Source organism: Boleophthalmus pectinirostris, unplaced genomic scaffold (genome assembly GCF_026225935.1).
Source record: "Boleophthalmus pectinirostris isolate CB_2022bp ecotype Guang Dong unplaced genomic scaffold, ASM2622593v1 HiC_scaffold_9, whole genome shotgun sequence".
Taxonomy (NCBI): Eukaryota; Metazoa; Chordata; class Actinopteri; order Gobiiformes; family Gobiidae; genus Boleophthalmus; species Boleophthalmus pectinirostris.
Genome location: NW_026571541.1, coordinates 26,695,422 through 26,718,970, shown reverse-complemented (window position 1 = coordinate 26,718,970; position 23,549 = coordinate 26,695,422). Strand labels below are relative to the sequence as shown.

General features: G+C 38.0%; 3 protein-coding genes across 4 annotated transcripts in view; 2 read left to right on the top strand and 1 right to left on the bottom strand.

The window, feature by feature from the left end:
• serpini1 (serpin peptidase inhibitor, clade I (neuroserpin), member 1) overlaps positions 1-670 on the bottom strand; it is a 30,197-nt gene extending 29,527 nt beyond the window's left edge. For both annotated transcript variants that reach the window (XR_008631488.1, XM_020937716.2), the window contains exon 1: positions 591-670. The gene's annotated coding sequence lies outside the window, so the exon portion shown is untranslated. The remainder of the gene's footprint in view (positions 1-590) is intronic.
• On the top strand, positions 618-15,670 carry LOC110171874 (programmed cell death protein 10-like). The gene is made up of 7 exons (XM_055166703.1): positions 618-728; positions 3,769-3,843; positions 3,993-4,110; positions 9,107-9,233; positions 11,273-11,351; positions 12,664-12,743; positions 15,192-15,670. The coding sequence occupies exons 1-7, from the start codon at positions 618-620 to the stop codon at positions 15,271-15,273; spliced, it is 672 nt and encodes a 223-aa protein (XP_055022678.1). The 3' UTR covers positions 15,274-15,670.
• A 5,754-nt stretch (positions 15,671-21,424) lies between these two features.
• The window catches only part of LOC110171881 (WD repeat-containing protein 49-like), a 66,929-nt gene continuing 64,804 nt past the window's right edge, over positions 21,425-23,549 (top strand). Inside the window, exon 1 of the mRNA XM_055166702.1 lies at positions 21,425-21,505. Coding sequence (XP_055022677.1) covers positions 21,425-21,505 — 81 coding nt within the window. The remainder of the gene's footprint in view (positions 21,506-23,549) is intronic.

Here is a 23,549-nt window from a genome sequence, read left to right as displayed (position 1 = left end):
CCCTCTTTTCTCGCATGGTTACCTAGAATAACATGACACAACCACCACGTAAAGGATATTCTCATGTATTATTTGTTTACGTAGATTAACCTGTAATTCGCGGTGTGTACATAGGGGTGGGGATGGGATGGGACCGTGGGTTACTACATTTCTCGTTAATACGCACACACATCCACTCATATGCGCCTTTGCCTGCATTTCAAGGACAAAAACCACACTGCAATGCAAGCTGGTTTGCAATGTACAAGAAAAGCAACCGCGCAGGAAACCGTGACAATTCAACAGCCAAAGGTGGTGTTAAAACGCAAAACCAGGTTTAGAGAAGCGTGTTTTGTATCCTTATCCGCTCCACCACCCACCCTCCTCCTATAACAATCCTACACATGTTGATTGCAAACTGGCGTTACCATAGACGCGCAAAAAATCGCCTGTGCATTTCTTGCTTCTTAAATTTAAACGCAAAATTTAAGCAGGTGCGTCTTTTCACGTTTCACATGCAGAATAAAGTGCGTAAAATCGGGTTATTTGTCGTAATCGGGGGTGATCCAGTGAAGGAGACGGAGTAAGCGTTAGATGGAAGCGTGTCTTACCGATAATCGTGGGTCAGGTGTGGGCAGATGGATGGAGATGTGCGCGGAGAGCTCTGCTGTTCTCCTCCAGCGCCGCAGCTCGTTTGCCGCAGACCCCGCCCACCCCGCGCCATTGGTCCAATCAACACCTGCCAAAGAGTAACCACACGCAGCGAAATGTACTCTATTTGTGTTTCCGCTTTTGTTTTCGCGTTAACGAACAAAGCGATATAAACAATAACTTACATATTTGAATTATAGCCAAACAGTTTATTCAAAAATGCTAATTCTCAAATATAAAACCCTTGTTCCAAATTTATCTTAATGAATTTCTGCAATTTAAGAGAGCCTTGTGTCATATAAAATCTAAACAAGCTGTTATATTGAACAATTGTATGCAGAAGTAAAAAAAAAAAAAAAAAAAGAACTCTGTGTAAATTTAATATTACGTCTTGCCAAATTTTACATCCACAAATGTAAAATTCTGAACTTTTCTTGTTTTAAAACGAACTCAAATTATATACAAAATCTCTGAAAAATATGAATGGACCTAAAGCTCAAAAAGTGTATTCCTGCATGTGTGAAATCCCCTTGGACACTATGGTCTCAGACTGAATGAACTCTACTCCCCTTGCTACCATCTTTTTCTCTTAAATGCACTTTTTTGTTGTTTTAGTACTATTATATTGTATTGTTGCTGTATAATATGTTGTATTTATGTTGTGTGTAATTAATTAGAATAAAAAAAAGAAATGCAGATGTATAAGACCTTTTGCATTGTATTTGTCTTTTATTTATTTATTTTATTATTGTAAAAAACAAAACAAAACTAAAAAACTATGAACTCAGTCAAAAAAAACTTTTGACATTGATTTAAAATAAAACTTTCATATTTGAATTAAAAAACAACATCACAATGAGATTATGAGATATTTATAGGACCCAAAGTCACCATTAAACTTATTTTCGAATCGTATTTCTAGTCACAGTTGGCGCTAGCATGGCCCATTCTAGCTACCAGTATGGGATTTGTAGTCCACAGGGGACGCTATACCCGTAACAGCGCGTGTTTCAGGTTATACAAAAAACTACAATTTGTTCTCCTGGACACGCCTCTCAGCACAGCCCAAAACAGCAAACACATTCACCGCTTCATTACTGTGTGGCTTACCTGTTCTGAATGCTTCCTGGAAAAACATAACAAGGGCAGAGCACATGCCAACTCTACCGTACGATTATAGGTTGTACTTTTATTTTTAGACTACGTTGATGGTTTATATCGGGTCAAAGGCTACGCGGTTACATATCGTTCATGTCAAGGTGAATTAGCAGGTTGTAGTACGCACCTGTCGTGAGCTGATAATTCCACCGAGAGACTCATCTAGCCCACAACATCTTACTTTTTGACTTTTTAGTATAGAATTGTTTTCTGATTGTGGGTAAGTAATTTTAATTTCACAATAATAAGTTATAAAAGAGGTTTCAATGTCACAGTAATCGGTCTGAGCGCGTGAAATATTGTCCATACTGCATTTTAGCATCTTGGTAATGACTTTTCACCGTATAGCATTTGCACTTTGCTCTGCAATGGTTTAGGCACAGGTGCTTTTAAAATCTTTAAAAACCTTACACTATTTCATTGTTAAATTCTGCTATTGTGTAAACTGTTTGGTGAAGGTCTTCAAATAGTTTTCTTCACAGAGACGTTATTGTCAGAAATGGGGCTGATATCATTAAGAAGTTGCCGATACAATACATACCTCAATACATAGGCCATGAAACGATACATATCTCGATACAGTGCATTTTCGGTTCAATATGATATGATATTTCAAATCAATTGATATGGTTCAATATAAATAAAAGCTTAATCATGGCTGTGATACTAAAAGTCTTTGTTAAACCACTTCCTGTGCAAAGTGAAAAGGAAACACACCCATTTTAATCCTCAAAACGGTGAAAATGTCAATAATCAAGTTTCCTTCACAAACAAACAACTAAACTGTAGCGCTGTAATAAAATTATTTAGTAAAATATACCAAAAAATAATATCGATACAGCAGCCCACAATATCAATACTGTATCATCACATTAAACGATACGACCTATTGATATTTTGATATTTTTGCACACCCCTAGTCAGAAATGTTTCACAGTATGGTATTAAACCTTTGTATCATCATGGAAACCAAACCAGGCCAAGTTACGGGTCAGATCTGTGGAGAGGCAACCTCACTCACAGTCAGAACGCCTGTTTTTCTAGATTCAGTCATTTCTAATTGTCAATGATCAGCTTTGGCATTTTTATTTGAGAGGTCCACAGTTAAGCGTGTGGTTTGGGGCAGTTCTGTGTGTATTGTTTATTTGGAGGACATATATTGAAACCGTATCATTTGTTTTTAATAGGATAACATTTTTTTAAAATGAATCAGTTAACATAGCGACTATTGTCACAATGAGCTACTGATATGAACGTTTAACCAATGAACAAGGAGACGAAAGTATCACAGTCAGAATGCCTGTTCTTTTTCGGTATTTTTGAGCTATAAAACCACCTGTAATTGAATAAATGTAAGGTATGTCTGTTTAATGTCATATGTGGAACATTCTAGGCAGAGTGTTGACATCTCCATAGAAACAAGCAGATGACCCCCAACCAAAAAGTTACATAGTGCCTCTCCACAGATGGATCTGACTTGTAACTTGGCCAGGTGACGTCATCTGCTTTTCCCGACAGAGAAGTTTAATGCCCTACTGAGAAATATTCTTGGCAAAGCAATAAAATCTCAATAAAGATGAGCAGATAGAGCAGCATACCCGCCATCAGAAGTTAGAGAGTGCATCTTTAAAAAAGGAATGTTCCAGTATAAAAGTTTGGAAGAACTGTTGTCAGATGAAACACTGACAGACAAAATAAATCATAAAATACAAATATGAAAAAATGACTAAATAAATAAATAAAAATACAAAAATCATCATTCACTTTCATTCCTAAAAAGAGATTGCCATATAGTATATTTCAGGAATGTCACTTAATTTTAAATGCTTTTCTGTCCTTATATGGCCCAGAAAAATTTATACTACTTTTCTAATAACCCCATCATAGCTAAAAACTTTTAATTGTAATATCCGTGGCATAAAACATGATCTAATTTCTCTTGATTGAACACAGATCTAAAGTGGTCAGAAACCTTAACAGACTTTTTTTATCTTTCAGTTGGAAAAAGATGACACATCCTCCGCCGCACAGACCTTGAAAGCAGCCTTTATGGAGGTGCGTTTCTTTCTCCTGGCTTACTTTTACACAATAACTCCCATCTTTCCTCTCTGAAAATATATTTAACTTTCTGCAATGCTCGGTTTTGTCTTCATATTGATTTCATTGTTGTGTTGCTGAATGCCATTTCCATTGTGCTTCTCCAGGCAGAAAAACGCAGTCCAGGGCTTACACAACAGATTCTATTAAAAATACTGCAGAAGGAAAAGATACAAGTCAACTACCATGAGTGTCTGCTCCGGATGGCTGATGAAGAATTTGAAGGTAAGCGGCTGTATGCGCTACTCTGTTTGTCTGAGTGGTAGAAAAAATCACACAACTCTATAGACCTGTGGAAATAATACAGTTTTAATCAAGATTGAGATTCAGTCATTTCTAATTGTTAGTGGTCAGCTTGGGCATTTTTAATTGACAGGTCCACAGTTAAGCGTGCGGTTTGGAGCACTTCTCTCTCTATTGTTTATTTGGAGGACATAGTTATTGAAACCTTGTCATTTGATTTTAATAGGATAAAATTTTAAAATGTGTGAATCAGTTAACATAGCGACCATTGCCACCATGAGCTACAGGTATGAAAGTTTAACCAGTGAACAAGGAGACAAAAATACCGTTACTTCGTTTTAATAATGGAAAAATAAACAATCCTCATTCACAGGTAGAAATCTGAGTGCTCCCACACAACTCGGTGTGTGATGACGCACGCTTGCCTTAAAACAGGAGTGGTAGCACAGACCCTGTTTTTAATCCATTCTGAGTTTTAGCCATTTTAACTTAACACATTTTAGTCTAAGTATTTATGATTTTACATGAAAATGAATTGGGAAAATGAAAGGGAACTGGAAAATGAATGACAAAATGATGATGAAGCATAACTTGGACAAATGACTCTCACAATTAGGGGTTTGCAAAAATATTGAAATATCGATATATTGTATCGTTTAATGTGATGACACAGTATTGATATCATGGGCTGCTGTATTGATATATCACCAAGAGTATTTTTTTGGTGTATTTTAAGCGCAGCCGTCGCCCAGTCGTGCTTTTTGGACACCCTGCTCTCCCTTGGGCCTCCCTCGGGCCTCCAGCGGGTCCCGACGCAAAACAGTGCGGCACAGGACACATTTTGAAAGCTCATTGTGGGCACGGGAGGGAGAGAAACTGCACAATGCGGGAGCAGGCAGGAGGGATAATAAATTGCATCCTGCAAACTAAATATGAGTGTAAAGTAAAAAATACAAATGATTCACATTTGTCTATCATACATCATTTGTGCTGGATATTTTATTTGACTTTAATAAAAACATTTTAAGCAGCCTAAACTTGCGGATGTGGTCTAATCTTGCGCACATGTTAGACAATTCCTTTCACTTCTCCGTGTTTTATAGAGGTTAAGATTTGTGGGCGGGAGCGGGACAAAATATCGCTGATGTGGGCGGGAGAGGGAATGAAAATTACAATTCTTTGCGGGAGGGAGCAGGACTGAAAATTCTGTCCCGCACAGACCTCTTGCTCGGGGTTCTCCCTCTCTCTCTCTCAAATCCAAGATTAGTCCTGGTTTAGTCCTGGTTTAGACCAGGTTTAGTCCTGGTTTAGTCCTGGTTAAGTCTTGGTTTAGACCAGGTTTAGACCAGGTTTAGACCAGGTTAAGTCCTGGTACAGTGGGCTCAGATGTTTTTCCCTACTCTAAGGGGAGGCATTCACTCTGAAAACCCCTGATGTATTATATTATTTTTGGTACATTCACTTTACCAATTTCTGCATACAAACAAGCCACCACAGTATGCTATATGACTGGCATGTGAATTAAACAATGTGAAAAAACAAAACAAAACAAAACAATAAAACAGGAATAAGTACTAAATAAAGGCAAAAGTACACATTTAAATATTTTTAGTCATTATTTTTATTCATGCATGTAAAGAGTGGTGTTTGGAGGTGCTCTAGTGCTGTTGACGCCTGAGCCTCCTCCACTGCTGCTCCACTATGGCCGCTCCTTTTGGGCGGCTGAATCCCTGTCCTCTTTCACGGACACGATGAAGCTTCAGGAAATGGAGCTTCTCTTGTTCTGAATAAAGTTCAGAAGTCAGCTCCTGCACCCTCCAGGACAGTTTCTCATTTGCTTTGGTGGTTTGATCTCCACCAACATCATCACAAGTGGTTTGACTCGCCACTGCAAGTTCTTTAAGTTGTTCTTTCAACTTCTCATTGACTTTCCTGGTGTTGAACAGCTCTTATTTGAGCTCTACTTTGTCTGCCACTGACTTGTTGTACAGACATCTTATTTCTTTGTACGCACTAACTTCATTTTCCAGCTCTTTCTCTTTTGTCAGGAGGTTAGCTTTGAGCTCTTTCAACTCCAAGTCTTTTTCATTCGTTTTTTCCTTGACTTTTTTGAAGTTGGCAAACTCTTGCCTGAGTTGTACATGCTCCTGTACTTTAACATTATACAGGACGTGGATCTTTTTATGTGTGTTCTCTAGATCTTGTAGTTCCTTTTCCTTCTTCTGGAGAGTAGCAGTAAGTTTTTGCAACTCCAAGTCTTTTTCATCAGACTTTTCTGTGACTTCATCGGAGTTGGCCAGCTTTTGTATTAGCTGCATATGTTCCTGTGTTATAGTAGTATATAGGTCACGAAGGTGCTTATGTGCGCTAACTTCTTTTTCTAGCTGTTTGTCCTTCTCCTGAAGAGTTTTGGTGAGTTTATGCATATTGCATATTTTGCTCACCTTTCCCATGACTTCATTGGAGTTGTCCAGCTCGTGTTTTAAGTGCTCATTTTCCTGTACTTTAGATTCATACAGGTCCTGGAGCTGCTTCTGTGCTCTAACCTCTTCTTGTAGTTGTTTGTCTTTTTCCTGAAGAGCATTAGTGAGCTCCAAGGCCTTTCTTTGGCCATCTTCCCCTCAGTGTTAAACTTGCAGTCCAAAGCAAAGTTCTTTTTGATCTGATCTGCAAGCTGGGCCCTTGTCCGCTCCAACTCTACACACAGCTCTCTGACCAGAGCGCTGTCCTCCAGGGGTGGAAGTTCCTGGACTGGACTTCTTTCCTCAGGGTTTGAGGAGTTCTGGATGTTGGGAGACACCAGTTGGGTCTCTGCTGGCTTCTGAACGCCGCCTGATGGTGTGGGGCAGAGCAGAGCCTCCAGGTCGAAGTCCTCGTAGTAGAGGTGGGCGTCATCCTCTAATGTATGGAGGTGCCAGGGTTTTGAGGAGAAAGTGTTCGAGCTGTCCATGTTTGTGTGCGTCTTCACCAGTGTCCTGAGAAGTTGTGTTTGTTCCAAAAGTGTTCGTGCCTTTTATAGGGCGCAAAAGTCACATGATGTGACATATAGAATGTGACATCATCTCCATGCTGCTGGGTCATTGGCTGACACAAGATGTCTCCATGATGGAATCTTGATTTTGATCTGGTTTGATCTGGTTTGATCTGGTTTTGATCTGGTTTTGATCTGGTTTTGATCTGGTTTTGATCTGGTTTAGTCCTGGTCAAACTCAAATTTTAATCATGGGTTCACACCCCGACCCTGAACAGATTGATGTAAGAAAAGTGGGAGCAAAGGCACCCCCTAGCAATTTGCACAAACTTTAACCGATTTCACTCAAATTTTAATCGTGGGTTCACACCCAGACCCTGAACAGATTCTTGTAAGAAAATAAAAAAATGCGTGCAGTAGAGCACCCTAGATATTTTGAACAGAGCAATAACGTTTTATTTGTCATTTACATAACATTTGGTATACACATTTCTGACATGGTCTCGATTAAAAACCTCAGTGATGCCCACACCCCATTTACATGGTGTTGCCATGGCAACAAGCACAAAATCTGCTCTTGCCAATGAGATGTCCTTACACAAAGTTTAAAAATAAATAAATAAAATTTTGTAGCCAGATGCATCTTGGCAAAAGAAACAAAAATGTATATTGCAACCACTCCTGTTTGTTTTAATAAATACATGCAAAAATTATGTAAAATGTAAGGGTTAGGTTAAGAGTTAGGGCTAGGGTTGGGGCTATGGGGAGGATTATGACTAGGGTTAGGTTTAAGCTTAGGGTTATTAGGGTGAGGCACAGCATTTGCAGGGCGCGTGTTTGTGGGGTGCGGCGTTTGCGGGACGAGGTGTAGGCGCATGCGAGGGCTGATCATTGCCGCTTGCGGCTATATTTGTTGTTATTTTTGTGTAATTTATTTTCATATTTTTTTTCTGAAAATATTTTTAATAGAGTTACATAGAGTTACATCTGGAAGAATTAATCAATCTCCAAACTGAAAACAACAATGAATCAAATGATCTATTGTAATTTGCTCTAGACTGACATTCAAATGCATTTTCTCAAAGGCATTTCAACAGGCTGGATCATTACTGAACTGAGACTTTTTCTTTTTCCACCATGACCCACACAGTATTAAAATGTAACACTAGGTGGAGCTGTTTCTCCACTACAGAACTCCCCTCTGTTTCCAAATGGCTCTCGGCCTCACTGTGTAATTGAATTTCTTGGGCCAGTGTGTACAGTGATTGATGGCTGGAATGAATTAGCATGTGCATATAGATTTGAGTGAAAGTTCAAAAGCATGGTGGTTATTATGCCTTTACTTTGTTTTAGACTAGAGGAAGGTAATTTATGTGCATACAAAATACATGGGTAACCACATTAATACTGCTATACTACAGTAATGGAATAACACTGGTGTAATTGAGAGTCTTGAATCTACATACTGTGTGAACTGAGCACATCGGACGACTGTGTAGCTGCCATAAAATTGGTTGTACAATTTTGGACAGTACTCAGTTTTCTGTATTCACATCTGTTTCAAATACTCATAGAATCTCATAAATGTGACAAGTGATTTTGTAATGATAGTAGTGCTACTTTAAAGGTGAATTTTGTAACTTTTGTACCTACTTTTCTCCATGGAGATGTCATTACTTTGCCTGAAATGTTCTACAATATGGCATTAAACTTTTCATTCATGCCTTTAACTGAATATATTTTAATATAGTGAAAAAATACCTCAGAAAACATCTTATTGTGAGTGTGGTTGCCTCTCCACAGATGTGAATTTGGACTAATTTTAATGCAATACTGAAGAACATTGCACGGAGACAATCACTTGGTAGAACCTCCACTAGAAAAGTTACACAGCGCACAACAAAATGTTATACAACAGCTTTTGCCTTTTGTTTTATCCGTCTCCTTATTTGCATGCGCTGCTGATCTCAAATGTTTGAAGTGTGTGTTTTTCTCTGGTTTGTGCAGCTCTGATGATTGACAGGAAGGAGCCAGAGCTCCAAACCCTGAATAAGAAAGCCCGCGCTCTTAAACGTGTCCTCAGCACCGTCCCCGACGAAATCCAAGACAAAGTGCGCTTCCTACAGACCATCAAGTAAGCGCTCCACATTTAGAACATTGAACCTATGATATAAGAGTCAATAAGGTAGACTTTTTTTTTTTCTTAATGACACCACAATGCAGAGGTGGGGACTCGTGGGTGGGGAAGGTGGGGAAGTCGTAACTTGGACTTGAGTCAGACTTGAGTCACTATTTTAGGACTTGAGACTTGACTTCATAAAATGGACTAAGACTTGGGACTCGACTTGGACTTTAAGGTCAGTGACTTGGGACTTGACTCGGACTTGAGGCCTGTGACTTGAGAAGACTTGATGCTTCTCCTAAAAAGTGTTTTTAGAAAATACTTTTCTCTTAACAGTTGATGAATGCGGTACTTAATTTTAAACTGGAACATGTCCCTCCCACTTCTGTGTTTGCTACTATGGCAACAGTAACTGAAGTAATGTGATATGGTATCCTCAAATGCACTATAGTAATATACAGTACGATGCAGTATATACAGTACAATACAGTAAACCAGAGGGAACTACACAGAACATGATCCTTCCATCTCAGTGCAGATAACATGATAAAATAATTGTTTTTAAGCACTTTTAAATCTGAATCCTTTCTATTCTGACCATAATGATTCACACTAAGATCTTGTCAAGACTTTTTTTTTTTTTTTAAATTGCATTTCTACAACTCTTATTTAAATACTCTTACATAAATATACCATGACTTTTTAAGTACAATTTAGTTTAAAATTCATATAAATTGCAAAAATCTAAGATGGTTTAAAGACTTGAAATGACTTGAAGCTCAGAGCAGACAACTTGGACTTGACTTGGATTTATCGACCAGTGACTCGAGACTTGACTTGGACTTGCCTGTTTTTGACTTGGGACTTGACTCAGACTTGAGGTCAAAGACTTGAGACTTACTTTAGACTTGGAAAACAACGACTTGGACCCACCTCGGCCACAATGTGATGTTTCTTGTCTGAAACGTCACATTGTGGTGCCACTAAAATAAAACTGCAGTGTGGATCTGTTTTTTTTTTTTTTTTTTCTTTTGCACAGTTTTTGTCTTTGGACCCAGCATGAAGTCACAACTTTTACTGGATGTCAAGGCAACCTGTCAGTGCTGTGCCAATGGGCTTTTTTCTGGATTCAAACTAACATAACCTGCAAACTCCACACTAGGGTTGTCAAAAGTATTGAAAATCAGATACTAATCGATACTAAAACTAATATCAAAACTAAATACTCAGGACACAATTTGAGCTTTCCACATTTTTAGCGTCAATTTTAGATTTACCATAACTAGTGTAAGATCTCATGCTAAAGAAAGTAGTATTATTATCATCTTTGTGGTATCGTATCGAGTACTGAGTGAATTCCTTAATATCGAAATTGAGTTTAAAATTTTATCATAACAGCACTACTCTACACAGAAAGATCTCCCATTTTTCAGCGGACAGAAGTGCAGAACCTGTTGAGATACTAAATTGTAAAATAAATGACAAAAGCGACCTTTACCATACCACTCCGGGGCACGGGAGGCTGAGCAGGTCATTTAATAGCTAAAAGGTTGGAGGTTCAATCCCCGCTCTGCTCAAGACAGACGGCCGTTAGAGCATAAATTTAAGGTCTTCCCTCAGCAGCAGTGGAGAAGAGCAAACTTTCAATCCACTCCACTTTATTTATGTAGCACATGACAGTTTCCAAATACATTAAGACAATAAAAGAGAGTAAATCATAAATAAAAGCAACAAATAAAAATGCGAAAATGTGAAAATGCATAAAGCTAAAAATGTGATAAAAATAAAAAAAACATTGGTGAAAATCCACTATTCTCAATGCTGACAAAAAGAGCGGGATTACACCAGATTCTGAACATCATTATAACCTGGTTCATTTGATCTTTGAAAGAAATTTTGAAATAAAAAAACACTGATTTGTCATGTTTCCCGTATCAAAGTCAGTAAGAGTTTGAGCCAAGTTACTTTCTCAACACGGAAAGTTTATTTGAAATGAAATCCGGGATGAGACGACACCTGATCAAACATTTTATATTCTCTCACTCTTCCAGGGACATCGCTGGTGCCATCAAGGAGCTGCTGGACACTGTGAACGCCATCTTCAAAACGCACCAGTATCAGAACAGACGGGTATGAAAATGCACACGTGTACCAAATGATAACGTAATAACAACCAGAACTGTAATAATGGCCAATAACATGATAAATTTGGCTGATTTTAAATGTAATAAGCTTATGTTGTAATAACCGGCCAATTACGTAATACAAAAAATAACAAGTATTACATTATTGGCTGCAGTTATTATATTATGACATGTTTTTTCCCTTTCCCAGATAATAATGTATGGTAATAAATTATTATTTTATTGGCACAATGTTATTAAGTTACTGACTAGCTAAAGTTATTACATTATTGGCTGATTATTACTGTGAATGTAACAAGATGCAAATCTCTTTGTACCGTATTTTCACAATATGCATACGATATTTATTGCGAGATTTTGTGGAAGCTAACAAAACTATTACTTTTTCCTCTTAAAATGCCTTGACAAGATTTTACCCAAAGAAATAAAAGATAAAAGTGCTTAGAATAGTTTTTTTCCCATGTAGTCTACACTGAAATGGAGCAAAGGATCATGGTCTATGTAGTTCCCTCTGTTTTTTTTCTTTAGCTATTACTTTAAACAAAAAGACTTGTAGTTTGATAAACCGTAATGGTCCACGATATTATTGTGCGACCTTTGATGATACGATATCATGGTATTGTGGTTATTGTTACATCGCTAGTTATTACATTATTGGTTATTATGTTATTTTTGGCCAGAATTTATTACATTATTGGCCCCATTATTACATCATTGGTTGCTACATGCACATACATTACTGGTCAAAAGTTTTAGAACACCCTAATTTTTCCAGTAGTTTATTGCAATTCAGGCCGTGCAAGTCCAACAAAGAGCTTGAAATGGTACAAATGCAAGAACTGAACAGATAGAGGTTAAGAGAAAGATAAAAGATAACAAAACACTAGTCTACTACCTCAGGAAAAAAGAACAAGATGGTGAGCTTGAAAACATGGAGTGGCCAGCAAATCCCATCGAGCTGGTTTTGGGATGAACTGGACAGAAGAGTGAAAGCCAAACAACCTGCAAGTGCCACACATTTATGGGAACTTCTGCAACAGACTTGGGAAGAAGTTTCTGAAGAATATTTGATTTCTATTGTAAAAAGAACGAGCCACGAGTGTGTTTAGCTGTTATATCTGCCAAAGGTGGACACTTTCATGAATTAAAAGTTTAGAATATGTTTTGGTCAACAGTAAACACTAAAAAAACATGGAAAAAGTGTGGTGTTCTAAAACTTTTGAGTGGTAGTGTATTAGTATAGTATACAGCTGTAAACATAAACACTGTCACATTGTGTCACTGTGCTCACTGTCCAGGCCATGGAGCAGAAGAAAGAGTTTGTGAAGTGTTCCAAGAACTTCAGTGACACGCTCAAGGTCTACTTCAAAGACGGAAAGTAAGTCGTGGCATTTCTTCTATTGATTCTCATTCTCACTAATTAAAAAATATTTGAGCCATACTCTGCTTAAGACACAAAAACAATAAATCACACAAGTGGAAATAATGAAAGACCAGATTTGTTCTTAGAAGGTTAAAGATGCACTGTGTGACTTTTCTGGTGTTGGGTTCATCACATGCTTTTCTTCATGGGGATGCTATTGCTTTGTCTGGAATGTTTCACAGTGTGGCATTAAACCTTTCTATCACCATGGAGACCAAACCAGACCAAGTTACAGGTCAGATCTGTGGAAAGGCGACCCCGCTCACAGTCAGAATGCCTGTTTTTCTCAGAATTTTTGAGCTATAAAACCACCTGTAATTTCATTTATGTAAAGTAGAGTTGTTTAATGTCATATCCATAGAAATAAGCAGGTGACAGATCCCCAACCAAAAAGTTACACAGTGCGCCTTTAAAATAGGAGTAGGCGTTGGAGTAACAGTAACAGTACTTTGCAGATTTTTTTTAACTGTGCCACTGGGCTTCTCAAAATATTGACTAGAGCTTGGAATCGAACGCCAAAAACTTTAGCCAAAAGAGCGTAAAGCAAATAAACAAGCAGTTGAACAATCCGATAAGCTGCAGGGTCACTACTAGCATCCTAAAATCCTCCATTGCGTTAAAAGTGCATTGTGTAACTTTCGGTTCGGCTGCTTTTTTCTATGGATATATCTTTGCTCTGCCTGTAATATTCCACAATATGACATTAAACAGCTCTACCTTATATTTACTCAATTACATTTGGTTTTGTAGCTCGAAAATGCCTTCAAAAACAGGTATTCTGACTGTGAGCAGGGCTGCCTCTCCACAGATCTGACCTGTAACTTGGTCTGGTTTGGTCTCCATGAAGATAGAAAGTTTTAATACCATACTGTGAAGCATTTCAGACAAAGCAATAACATCTCCATGGAGAAAAGCGTTTTGTAAAGCATATAGAATTTAAACGTCTTAATTTAATTCTGTTTATTTAATTTATATTTTTTATTTATTTTATTGTATTTTATGCTTACAGTGTGTTTTAACGATTATCTGGCACCAACAGTGAGCTTGCCCTTTGTTGTTTTTTTGTTGTTGTTTTGGAGTGTTTGTTCTAAACTGAAAATGTTGATAAATAAAGTTGTAAAAAGAAAAGCGTTTGACGGGCCCTTCACCAGACAAGTTACACAATGCACCTTTAACATTAGACTAACCGAAAATTCTTTGAAATGTGACTACACAATCCAGAGCTCTATAATTATAAAACAGTTTTCTGAGAATGGGCAGCTGCAAATGTGTATTTGACTGCACAATTTTAAGTATTGTTTACATTTCCTATAAAATTATGCAAAATTTACTGTTGTGAGCGTTAAGCCATGTTAGAATGTTGTTACCTCAAAAACATACTTGGAGATGTGTGTTGTTTGATTCAAAGTTTTGAGTAATCCATCATTCTTATTAGTCTATATGTACGGTACATCTCTAAAACTCACAATGCTCTGTTCCACCTTGTGTTGTCACGTAGTGGTAATGTTCAATTTAACGTCTACCTTTTACGTTTTATTTAGTAGAAATTAGAAATACCAGTGCAGGAATTATCCAAATGATTCTAGTGAAGGTGTATGAAAAGGTAGCCAGGCTGGCACTACCTAGTGCCTCTCAATTTCATTTCTCTTCAGCGACTACGTCAGAAATCGGAATACACTACACGGTTTGCAAGAACCCCAGAAGTTGTAGACCGTGCACTGGCCAATCAGCAAAGAGCTGTGAAGCCATGACTGGGTCCCTTTTGTGGTTCAGTACAACAGTAAACAAAGCGGTCGAGATGGATGTAGACGAAGCCATACATTCTGTGTTGGTAACGATTCCCGAGATTGAGGATTTAAAGCCGTAACAAAGAGAATGTTTGGTGTATTTTATCAAGGGGAAATATCTTAGTGCCCTTCTTCCTACAAGATTTGGGAAAAGCTTAATATACCAGTTAGACCAGTGAGCAGCGCATTACATACTTCACGACCAAATAGCAGTGATTGGTTAAATAAAAAAGTACCCGCCTATTGTGGAGTGAACGAATCCTAATGCTGCGAGGTCAGACGGTTTCCACAAAGTGAAACCATCTGATGAATCAGGGTAATGAAAAGGAGATGGAGAGCCTAAATATGCAGAATTTGTGTGTTAAATATGTGTGAATTAAATAAAACACAACAGTTTTTTGACAAGGAAACAGAATCATAATATAGATCAGAAAATACCATAATATTGTAACTATTTCTTTGTTCCCTCATCCCTCTTCTGTAGACAGATGCTGGCTTCTGCTCTATCAAGATCCCACTGTCCTTTTCAATCTGATCAAAACATTTTCTGAATCAATTGTAATTCTATTGTCATGGTTTCGCTGCGGTGTGATTGACATGTGCCCCTTATTTGCAGAGTGGCTAACGTCTTTGCCAGCGCCAACCGCCTCACCCACCAGACCAGCATGATCCTCCTCGCCTTCAAGAGCAACGCCTGAACACTCACCACGAGCCCCGCCACATGCAGAACAGCAAATCATAACAAGCTATTTCAATCACCAGCGCTTTTTATGTATCGAGTATTGAATCCAGATCAAATATATAAACTACGATGAACAAAAAATATGACGCAATCCCGGATAAACAGCTTGCACTTTGAAATGCAACAGCTGTAATGATGGGAGAAAGTACAGATCAAAGTAGGCCTATATATGAAGTGTCACTCAGTGCTTTAAGAGATATGAGACAGCTGTACAATATTAATGATAAAATAATTAGTATTCCAGTCAACTTTCTGTATCTATGGCAGTATTTATCACAGAGTCTTTTTGTAAATAAATAAGGACTAAAATGTACGAATGTTGAGATGTCATAAAACTGTAATTCTCAAAACTATGACGCACACGCAAGCTCCTCGTTTGTCCTTGTTTAGAAGTAGTATTGTAGTAGTGTATTTCTGTTTTAGACCTGGTTTAATCCTGGTCTAGGGCTGGTTTAGACCTGGTATAGTCCTGGTTTGGATTTGTGGTACTCGGAAAGTCAAACAGGTGGTACTTGGTTTTGGGCTCATCCTTGCTTAGAACCAGTATAGCAATAGTGTTGTTCCATTTTAGACCTGGTTTAATCCTGCCTTAGACCTGGTTTAGACCTGGTATAGACCTTTTTTATACCTGGTGTAGACCTTTTTTAGATCTGGTATAGACTTGCTATAGTCCTAGTTTAGAACTGTGGTACTCGGAAGGCCAAATACTTCTATAGGTGGTACTTGATTTTGGGCTAATCCTTCTTTAGAACCAGTATTGCAGTGGTGTAGACCTGGTTTAGACCTGGTTTAGACCTGGTTTAGACCTGGTTTAGACCTGGTTTAGACTTGGTTTAGACTTGGTTTAGACCTGGTTCAGACCTGGTTCAGACTTGGTATAGACCTGGTTTAGACCTTTTTTATACCTGGTATAGACCTGGTTTGGATTTGTGGTACTCTGAAGACCAAATACTTTTATAGGTGGTACTTGGTTTTGGGCTAATCCTTGTTTAGAACGAGTATAACAGTAGTGTAGTTGTATTATAGACCTGGCTTAATCCTGGTTTAATTCTGAGTTAGACCTGGTTTAGACCTGGTATAGTCCTGGTTTAGAACCCTGGTACTTGGCAGGGCAAATACTTTTATAGGTGGGACTTTGTTTTGGGCTAATCCTTGTTTAGAATTAGCATAACCTAGTGTAGTTCTATTTTAAAGCTGGTTTAATCCTGTCTTAGACCTGGTTTAGACCTGGATCAGACTTGGGTATAGACCTGGTTTAGACCTTTTTTAGACCTGGCATAGTCCTGGTTTAGATCTGTGGGACTTGGCAGGGCAAATACTTTCATAGGTGGCACCAAGAGTTTGTTTTAATATCCTGACCATTTTAACTGCTCCCTTGCGGTCCTTCTGTCCAGTCAAAACTGTCAGGTTTTTTCAGAGCAAGAGTTTGTTTTCATACCTAATAACATAAATTATCGGAAGACCAAATGAACCTCATTGGACTAGGCCACTTTTATAGGTGTTACTTTGTTTTGGGCCAATCCTTCTTTAGAGCTGGTTTAGCAATAGTGTTGTTCTGTTTTAGACCTGGTTTAGACGCGGTTCAGACTTCGTTTAGACCTGGTTTAGACCTTTTTTAGACCTGGTATACTCTTGGTTTTGATCCGTGGTACTCTGAAGCCCAAATACTTTTTTAGGTGATAGGAGTAAATTACGAAATCAGCACATGTCGGCTCTTTGTATAACTTGTATAACAAACGTGTAAAGTTTGTGTTTGTCAAAACCCAATTTAATCTGCCAAGCTCATTCCCCTCTGTTTGAACGTGGACTGTGACCTTGTACAGTACTGACAATAGTAAAATATTACACAAAATTACTTGTAAAGAAATTGTATGAACCAGATTATGAATTAGATTTGAAGTCTCTTTTCAGATTTAGATGGTTAAACTGTCAAACTTATTAAGCGGTGCTGTACTGGCCTTGTATTTCCTCCCATCCCCAATATTCAAAACCTTCCGAGTTTCCTTCAGATGGAGCAGCTCATTCTTCTCCCTGTACAATAGTGGATTTTCAATGGTGGATTTGCAGAAGCCTATTTCTGGCTCTGTACTGACTCCTACTTGCACTGTTCTAATCCAATTGTAATAGTGTTCATTTAAAAGCTTTATTATTGAAATTGCTGTGACCCAATTTTGTAAAGTGTCACCATTCACTGTAATTACCATTATTCCAGGCCGTTGACTACTCAGTGGGTTGGTTGCGATGTATATGTAACCTAGATAGCCTATAATATAATGTAATTTAGCTGATAATGTTCCACAGTATGACACCACCGAGTCAACTTACAGGTCAAGTCTGTGGAGAGGCGATCCCACACGCGGTAAGAAAGTACTGTAAGTTTTTTCAAGGTATTCAAGACAATACAAATGACTTGTAATTGAAAACAGGTAATATAGAGAAGTGTAATACATTCCTGACAAAGTAGTAATTTATCCAAAGGTGGTGTATCCAAAGATAAATAGTGCACCTTTAAAATTTCTGAAATGAAAACTTAAATCTACTGATGTCTCACCATGAGCTAAATACTTTTTGGAGGCAGTTTTTGGTAAACAAAACTGATTGTTTTAATGGAGACATCAGTGCTTTGCCAGTGATGATTTATCTCCATGGAGACTCTTGCCTGGGATCCAGAAAACAAACTTCAATACTTTATGATGATGTGAGTCTGGTGACCGGTGAAGGTCCCCATTTTTTAAGAGGTGTGATTGACAGGTGGATTAGCCAATCAGGGACATCCATGTTCCATCTATATTGGAAAAAATAAAGGAAATAAAAGTATCACAGGTGGCTGAAAAACAGCACAGATTTCTGCAGAATCAATAAGAGCAGCACAAAACTGTTCATCTGCAGTGAGATGAGCTCCTTAGTTTTACATGTGACACTGAAATTAGACAAATCTGATAGGACGATTATGTTTGACCGGGCTTAAGGTACAAAGCAAGCTGTGGGGACCAGACTCATATCAATCTGTATAAAAAATACAGATATCAGTCTGCATTTACCAGGCAAAGTCAGCTCTGTAGAGGCGATCCCAATCACAGTAAAAAAAAATGCATGTTACCAATTCAAAACTTGCACAGAACCATCAGCAGAAGCTCAAGATCTGGACATGGGTTCTCCCTGGGCATGGCTCTGTGAGGCCCACTGCTCCTGACAGACTGTCCCAGCTGCACCAAAGGATGGGTGCAGAGGACAAATATACAGGTGCAATAAAGTATATCTTAACCTTCAAGCTATTTTTTGAGCAATTAAAACACCGAATGAAATGACATATTGACATACATTAGAGAAGAAGGCAACATTAACTACATTTGATTCGGTTGATTTTTTTTTTTTTTTCCAGTTAATAAAATTTTATGATTAGGAACGTAACAATAACCTAAATATTGTATCGTCAAAAGTCTCACAATAATATCATGGCTCATCACAATATATCAGATTACAAGTTTCTTTGCTTAAATGTATTGCAGCATCAACAACAACAAAAAACACAGAGAACTACATAGACCATGATCCTTTGCTCTGTTTCAACCCAATTTGCATAATAAAAAGGCTGTTATGAAGCACTTTTAAATCTTAAGTAGCATATTTACAATTTTGTTATTGTGAAAATATTGTCTCGAGAGATTTGGCTATTGTTACATCCTTATTTATGTTTAGATAATATTACAAAATTAATAAATGCATTGCACTTTATTAATCACAAAGTTGAAAAAGTGTCTAGAATCACTTGAATGTGTATTTCAACTACAGTTTTACCCCACTACAAAAATGTTTAGCTTGTTGCCCTCTGTATGCTACAACCGCAAGCAGATTATCTTTCCTCCAGTGCCTAATCTCTCAATAGAAACCACACACACACTCACACACATACACACATACACATGTGCATTGTCATTGTGCCACACAGACCCGATCCGGCGCGAACCAAACATGAAGCCGGTTGCCAGGAAACGTGTGCCCGAGGTCTTAAAAAGTGGAGGATAATAAAAGAAAAGGTTGGTGCGTGTGGCCTGTGCTACTGTCTGGAAGGCTGAGGGCACTTAGTTAACTCTGTGTGTGTGTGTGTGTGTGTGTGTGTGTGTGTGTGTGTGTGTGTGTGTGTGTGTGTGTGTATGTGTGTGTGTGTGTGTGTGTGTGTGTGTGTGTGTGGAAGAAGAAGGCTTACACTGTTGATTACTTTCTCTGGCTTTTTCAGGCTTAGTCAAACCTCTGGACACAAACTTGGAATTAACTCTCCTCTCCCACGGACGGACCAGACGCAGCCACGGCCAGCAGGAGCACAAGGAAGCTCAGGTGGGTTGGAGTACTATTACTTCTAAATAATGTTACTCAAAAAGAAGTACAACATAGTAAACAGTAAAAAGTAGGGGTGTAACAATAACTCAAATATTGTGATATTGTATCGTCAAAAGTCTTACAATAATATCGGGGTCACAATATGTCGAATTACAAGTGTCTTTGCTTAAATGCATGGTTTTATAGAAGCAACATCTTATAATTCAGGGGTGTCCAAATATTTTTAATCAAGGGCCACATATGTAAACACAGACGAAGCAGAGGGCTGATCGAGGGCCATAGACCGGTGCTCAATACAGTGAATAATTGAAATATGTGCATGTTTAACACGTTAGAATGAGCCATCAGTCTTTATTCATGCTAAGATCCTTAAAACCACACACTAAATAAATTAAATATTAGCCTTATCAAAGTAGATTTTCTAAAAACTTGCAGTAAAAAGTTAATTTCTAATTGATGCCATGTAATTTGGGCCAATTTGAGCCAAGAAAAATTTGTCTGAAGGTCACATTTGGACCACGGGCCATAGTTTGGACATGCCTGTTATATAAACATAGGGAACTACATATCCCATGATTCATTTCAGTGCAGACAATATAAAAAAATATGTTTTTGACTTGAATTCTTGGAATTATGACGGAGATAATTCACACCAAAATCTTGTATTTTAAAAGCAAAAAAGTGTCCCATCTACAATTATATTAGCCTGTCCAAAATATCACAATAAATATCGCACCGTGATAATATCGTTTATTGTTTATTTCAACTTCTAGTCATTGTCACAGAAGAACAACGAAATTGCGTTTGGAGCATCCCTTAAAGTATCGTCCCGAGAAATTTGGATATCGTTACATCCTATGTAAAAAGTATTTGGGGGAAACTAATACTGAAGTAAGCATAACTCTCTAGGCGTAGTTGATCTGAATTAAAGCCCCAGTATTCGGTCACTTTTCTTTTGTTTTTGCCAAAAACTAGACTAAAATAAAAGTATGATTTTTCATTATGGATGTGTTTATTGCATTGAAAAGCGGAGAAAAACTTCTATTCTTACAGTGAGTGGACTTACATCTTCACATAATGGACTCTTATGTCTTCATCAGAGTCCATTTAATTTCTGCTTGTCTCCATGGAAACAGGCGAAATGGTTTGTGGAGATGCAATCCCGCTTACAGTAAGGACAAAAGTTTTTCCAGTGCAATAAAAACACACACATAAAAAACTTTAAAGAACAGACAACAAAAATTAGACAAATTCTATCTGAAAGAGCAGTGCAGTTTGATTTGATTTGTTATAAAATGTACTGTATTATCATTTAAAGTTGTGACAAACTTTTTAGCATTTTCCTCCTTTGAAGTATAAGGTTAAGATCTATCATTGTCATTTCTCCCTCTAATCCCCGTTAAGGCCAATTTAACACAGCCTTCATGCTTCCTCCCGCTGTTCCTCTCCCCCACCTCACATTACCTGACCTAACTGTGCTTTGACATCACTGGACCCCCCGCTGGCACCGCGCACTATTTCTGCTCTCCCAGTCTGGCCCTCTGAAAGCTCCGGAGCGGTGGGGAATTTCTTTTGAAAACGCTAAGACCTTTCCGCACGGTTCACGGAGGACATTTTTCGGCTACGCGGCCCGCAAAAGACGACAGCAAATTGTCATGACATTTATGTAAAAAAAAATATACATTGTCACATTTCAGACATGCGATTTGATACGGCTCACCCGGGTGACCTTGGATGTGTTTGATGATTGACAGGTGCGGGGCGTTGCCATGGCGACGAGGAGGGAAGTGGCGCAGCTTGAGAGCAGGATGAGCCCGGACGACTACAGGAAGCTGCAGAGCCTGTTTGTGGTGATGACGCACTTTTTTTTTTTTTATTACACGTAAACTTTTGTTAGACCTACATGGTGGTCTTTGTGTCTTTTTACTAGGGATGTAACGATATCCAAATCTCACGGTACGATATTATCACGATATGCTTCTCATGGTACGATATCTATTGCGATATTTTTGAAGAGGCTGATATAATTGTAGATCAGACACTTTTTGGCTTTTAAAATACCTTGACAAGATTTTGGTGTGAATTATTACCATTACCCGACATTGACATTTAAGCGCCTTACAAAAACTGTTAATTTTAACTTAGTGAATTTTAGACAAGTAAGACCTTTTATGACTTTATATGCGGCAGGAATGTTTTTACACTCCATGATTCTGTCCCATATAGAGTACTGCAGAACCACATGGTCACTCGCTGCTGGCACAACACTCAAACCCATCGAATCACTTTTTAAAAAAGCCATAAAAGTATTGGACAAGAAACCATTCTCATGTCACCACTGCACTATTTTAGACAAGTATAATTTGCTTAATTTTAATAATTTTATTGGTTTTAAATATGGATGTTTTGTCTATAAAGTTTTGCATGGACTTGCCCCTCCTCCATTACAGGATTTTATTAAAGTAAAGACTGTGAGTGGGATGGGAACTAGGGCCACAGCCCGGGGGAACTGTGACATCCCACACAGACGCACAACATTCGGACAATGTGTGCTCTCAGTCAGAGGCACAACATTTTGGAACAGTCTGCCACTATCAATAAGAGAAACTTCAACTCTTGCCACCTTTAAGTCCTCCTTAAAAGAGTGGCTAAAGAAAAAACAGACTTGTGGACACTTTTAGTATAGATTTGTTACTTGTTTTTGCTTTGTTTAAATTTGTGGTGTTACCTGCCAAGGGACTACAGATGGAAATTAGCAGTCTTGCTATAATCTGTCATATTTACACTGCAATGTTGTAGATGTTCATTAATATGCACTGTCCCTATTAAATAAATAAATAAACTATTATAATCCCAAGAATTCAACTAAAAACTTATTTCTTCATGTTGTCTGGACTGAAATGAATCATGGGATATGTAGTTTCCTATGTTTATCAGCTTGTGCTACAATAAAACCATGCATTTAAGCAAAGGAGCTTGTTATTCGATATTTTGTGAGACTTTTGACGTTACGATATCATAATATTTCGGTTATTGTTCCATCCCTACTTTTTACTATAAAAGAAGCAAGCCTAGGTTTACAAGTCTCCATCAAAGAAATATTTTTTGAACTTGTTAAAGAAGCTCTACCTAATTTTTGTAACTAAAACTGTTAATTTTAAACTTTTGCAGTGGTCCAAAGTTATTCCTCACTTACCTTATATGTTTTTAGCATCCTAATTATTCACCGTGATGACATTACAAGAGCTTTTACTGGTAGATAGAGACGTGCACATCTGACAAAAATTGCAACTGCGTGCTGGGTCCAAAGATAAAAATAGTACAATAAAGGGAAAGAGGATCCGCACTGCAGTTTTTTGAAGCTCGCAAATTTTGATTTCAATGACACCACAGTGTGACATTTCAGGCCAAACCCTTCTTCAGACATGACAGACAGAAGTTTTTACAAGAGCTTTTTACAACTTTGAGAGGCCAGAGTGGAGTTTCACTGTCATGGTGATGTTAACAACAACTAGCATGCTTAGAGCGCACTTCCTCATACTCTGTTAGACGCAGACAGATCACAGCAGACATATTTTGACTTCAAGATCTGCTTATGCAATATATATGTACTACAGCAAGACAAAATTTAATGGTCCAAAATATGAGGTTTTACTTTCTACCTTCACATAAACAAATAGATGATGCCACTAGGTCAAATTGCAAGTCAGTTATGTGGAGAGGCCAGCTCCCTTTTGCCTGATTCATCAGCCAGTTTCACTTCGTTTCACTTCATAGAAACCGTCTGACTTCGCAGCGTTGGAATTTGTTCGCTCGACAGTAGGCAGGTACTTTTTGTCATTTAACCAATCGCTGCTATTTGATCATGATGTATGTAATGCACCGCTAACTGGT

Bases quoted from the DNA above. Each gene is read 5' to 3' on its own strand.
- LOC110171874 (XM_055166703.1), top strand. From the start codon at position 618: ATGGATGGAGATGTGCGCGGAGAGCTCTGCTGTTCTCCTCCAGCGCCG. The intron at 11,352-12,663 runs GTATGAAAATGC...CTCACTGTCCAG, and splicing joins ACCAGTATCAGAACAGACGG to GCCATGGAGCAGAAGAAAGA. The intron at 12,744-15,191 runs GTAAGTCGTGGC...CCTTATTTGCAG, and splicing joins GTCTACTTCAAAGACGGAAA to AGTGGCTAACGTCTTTGCCA.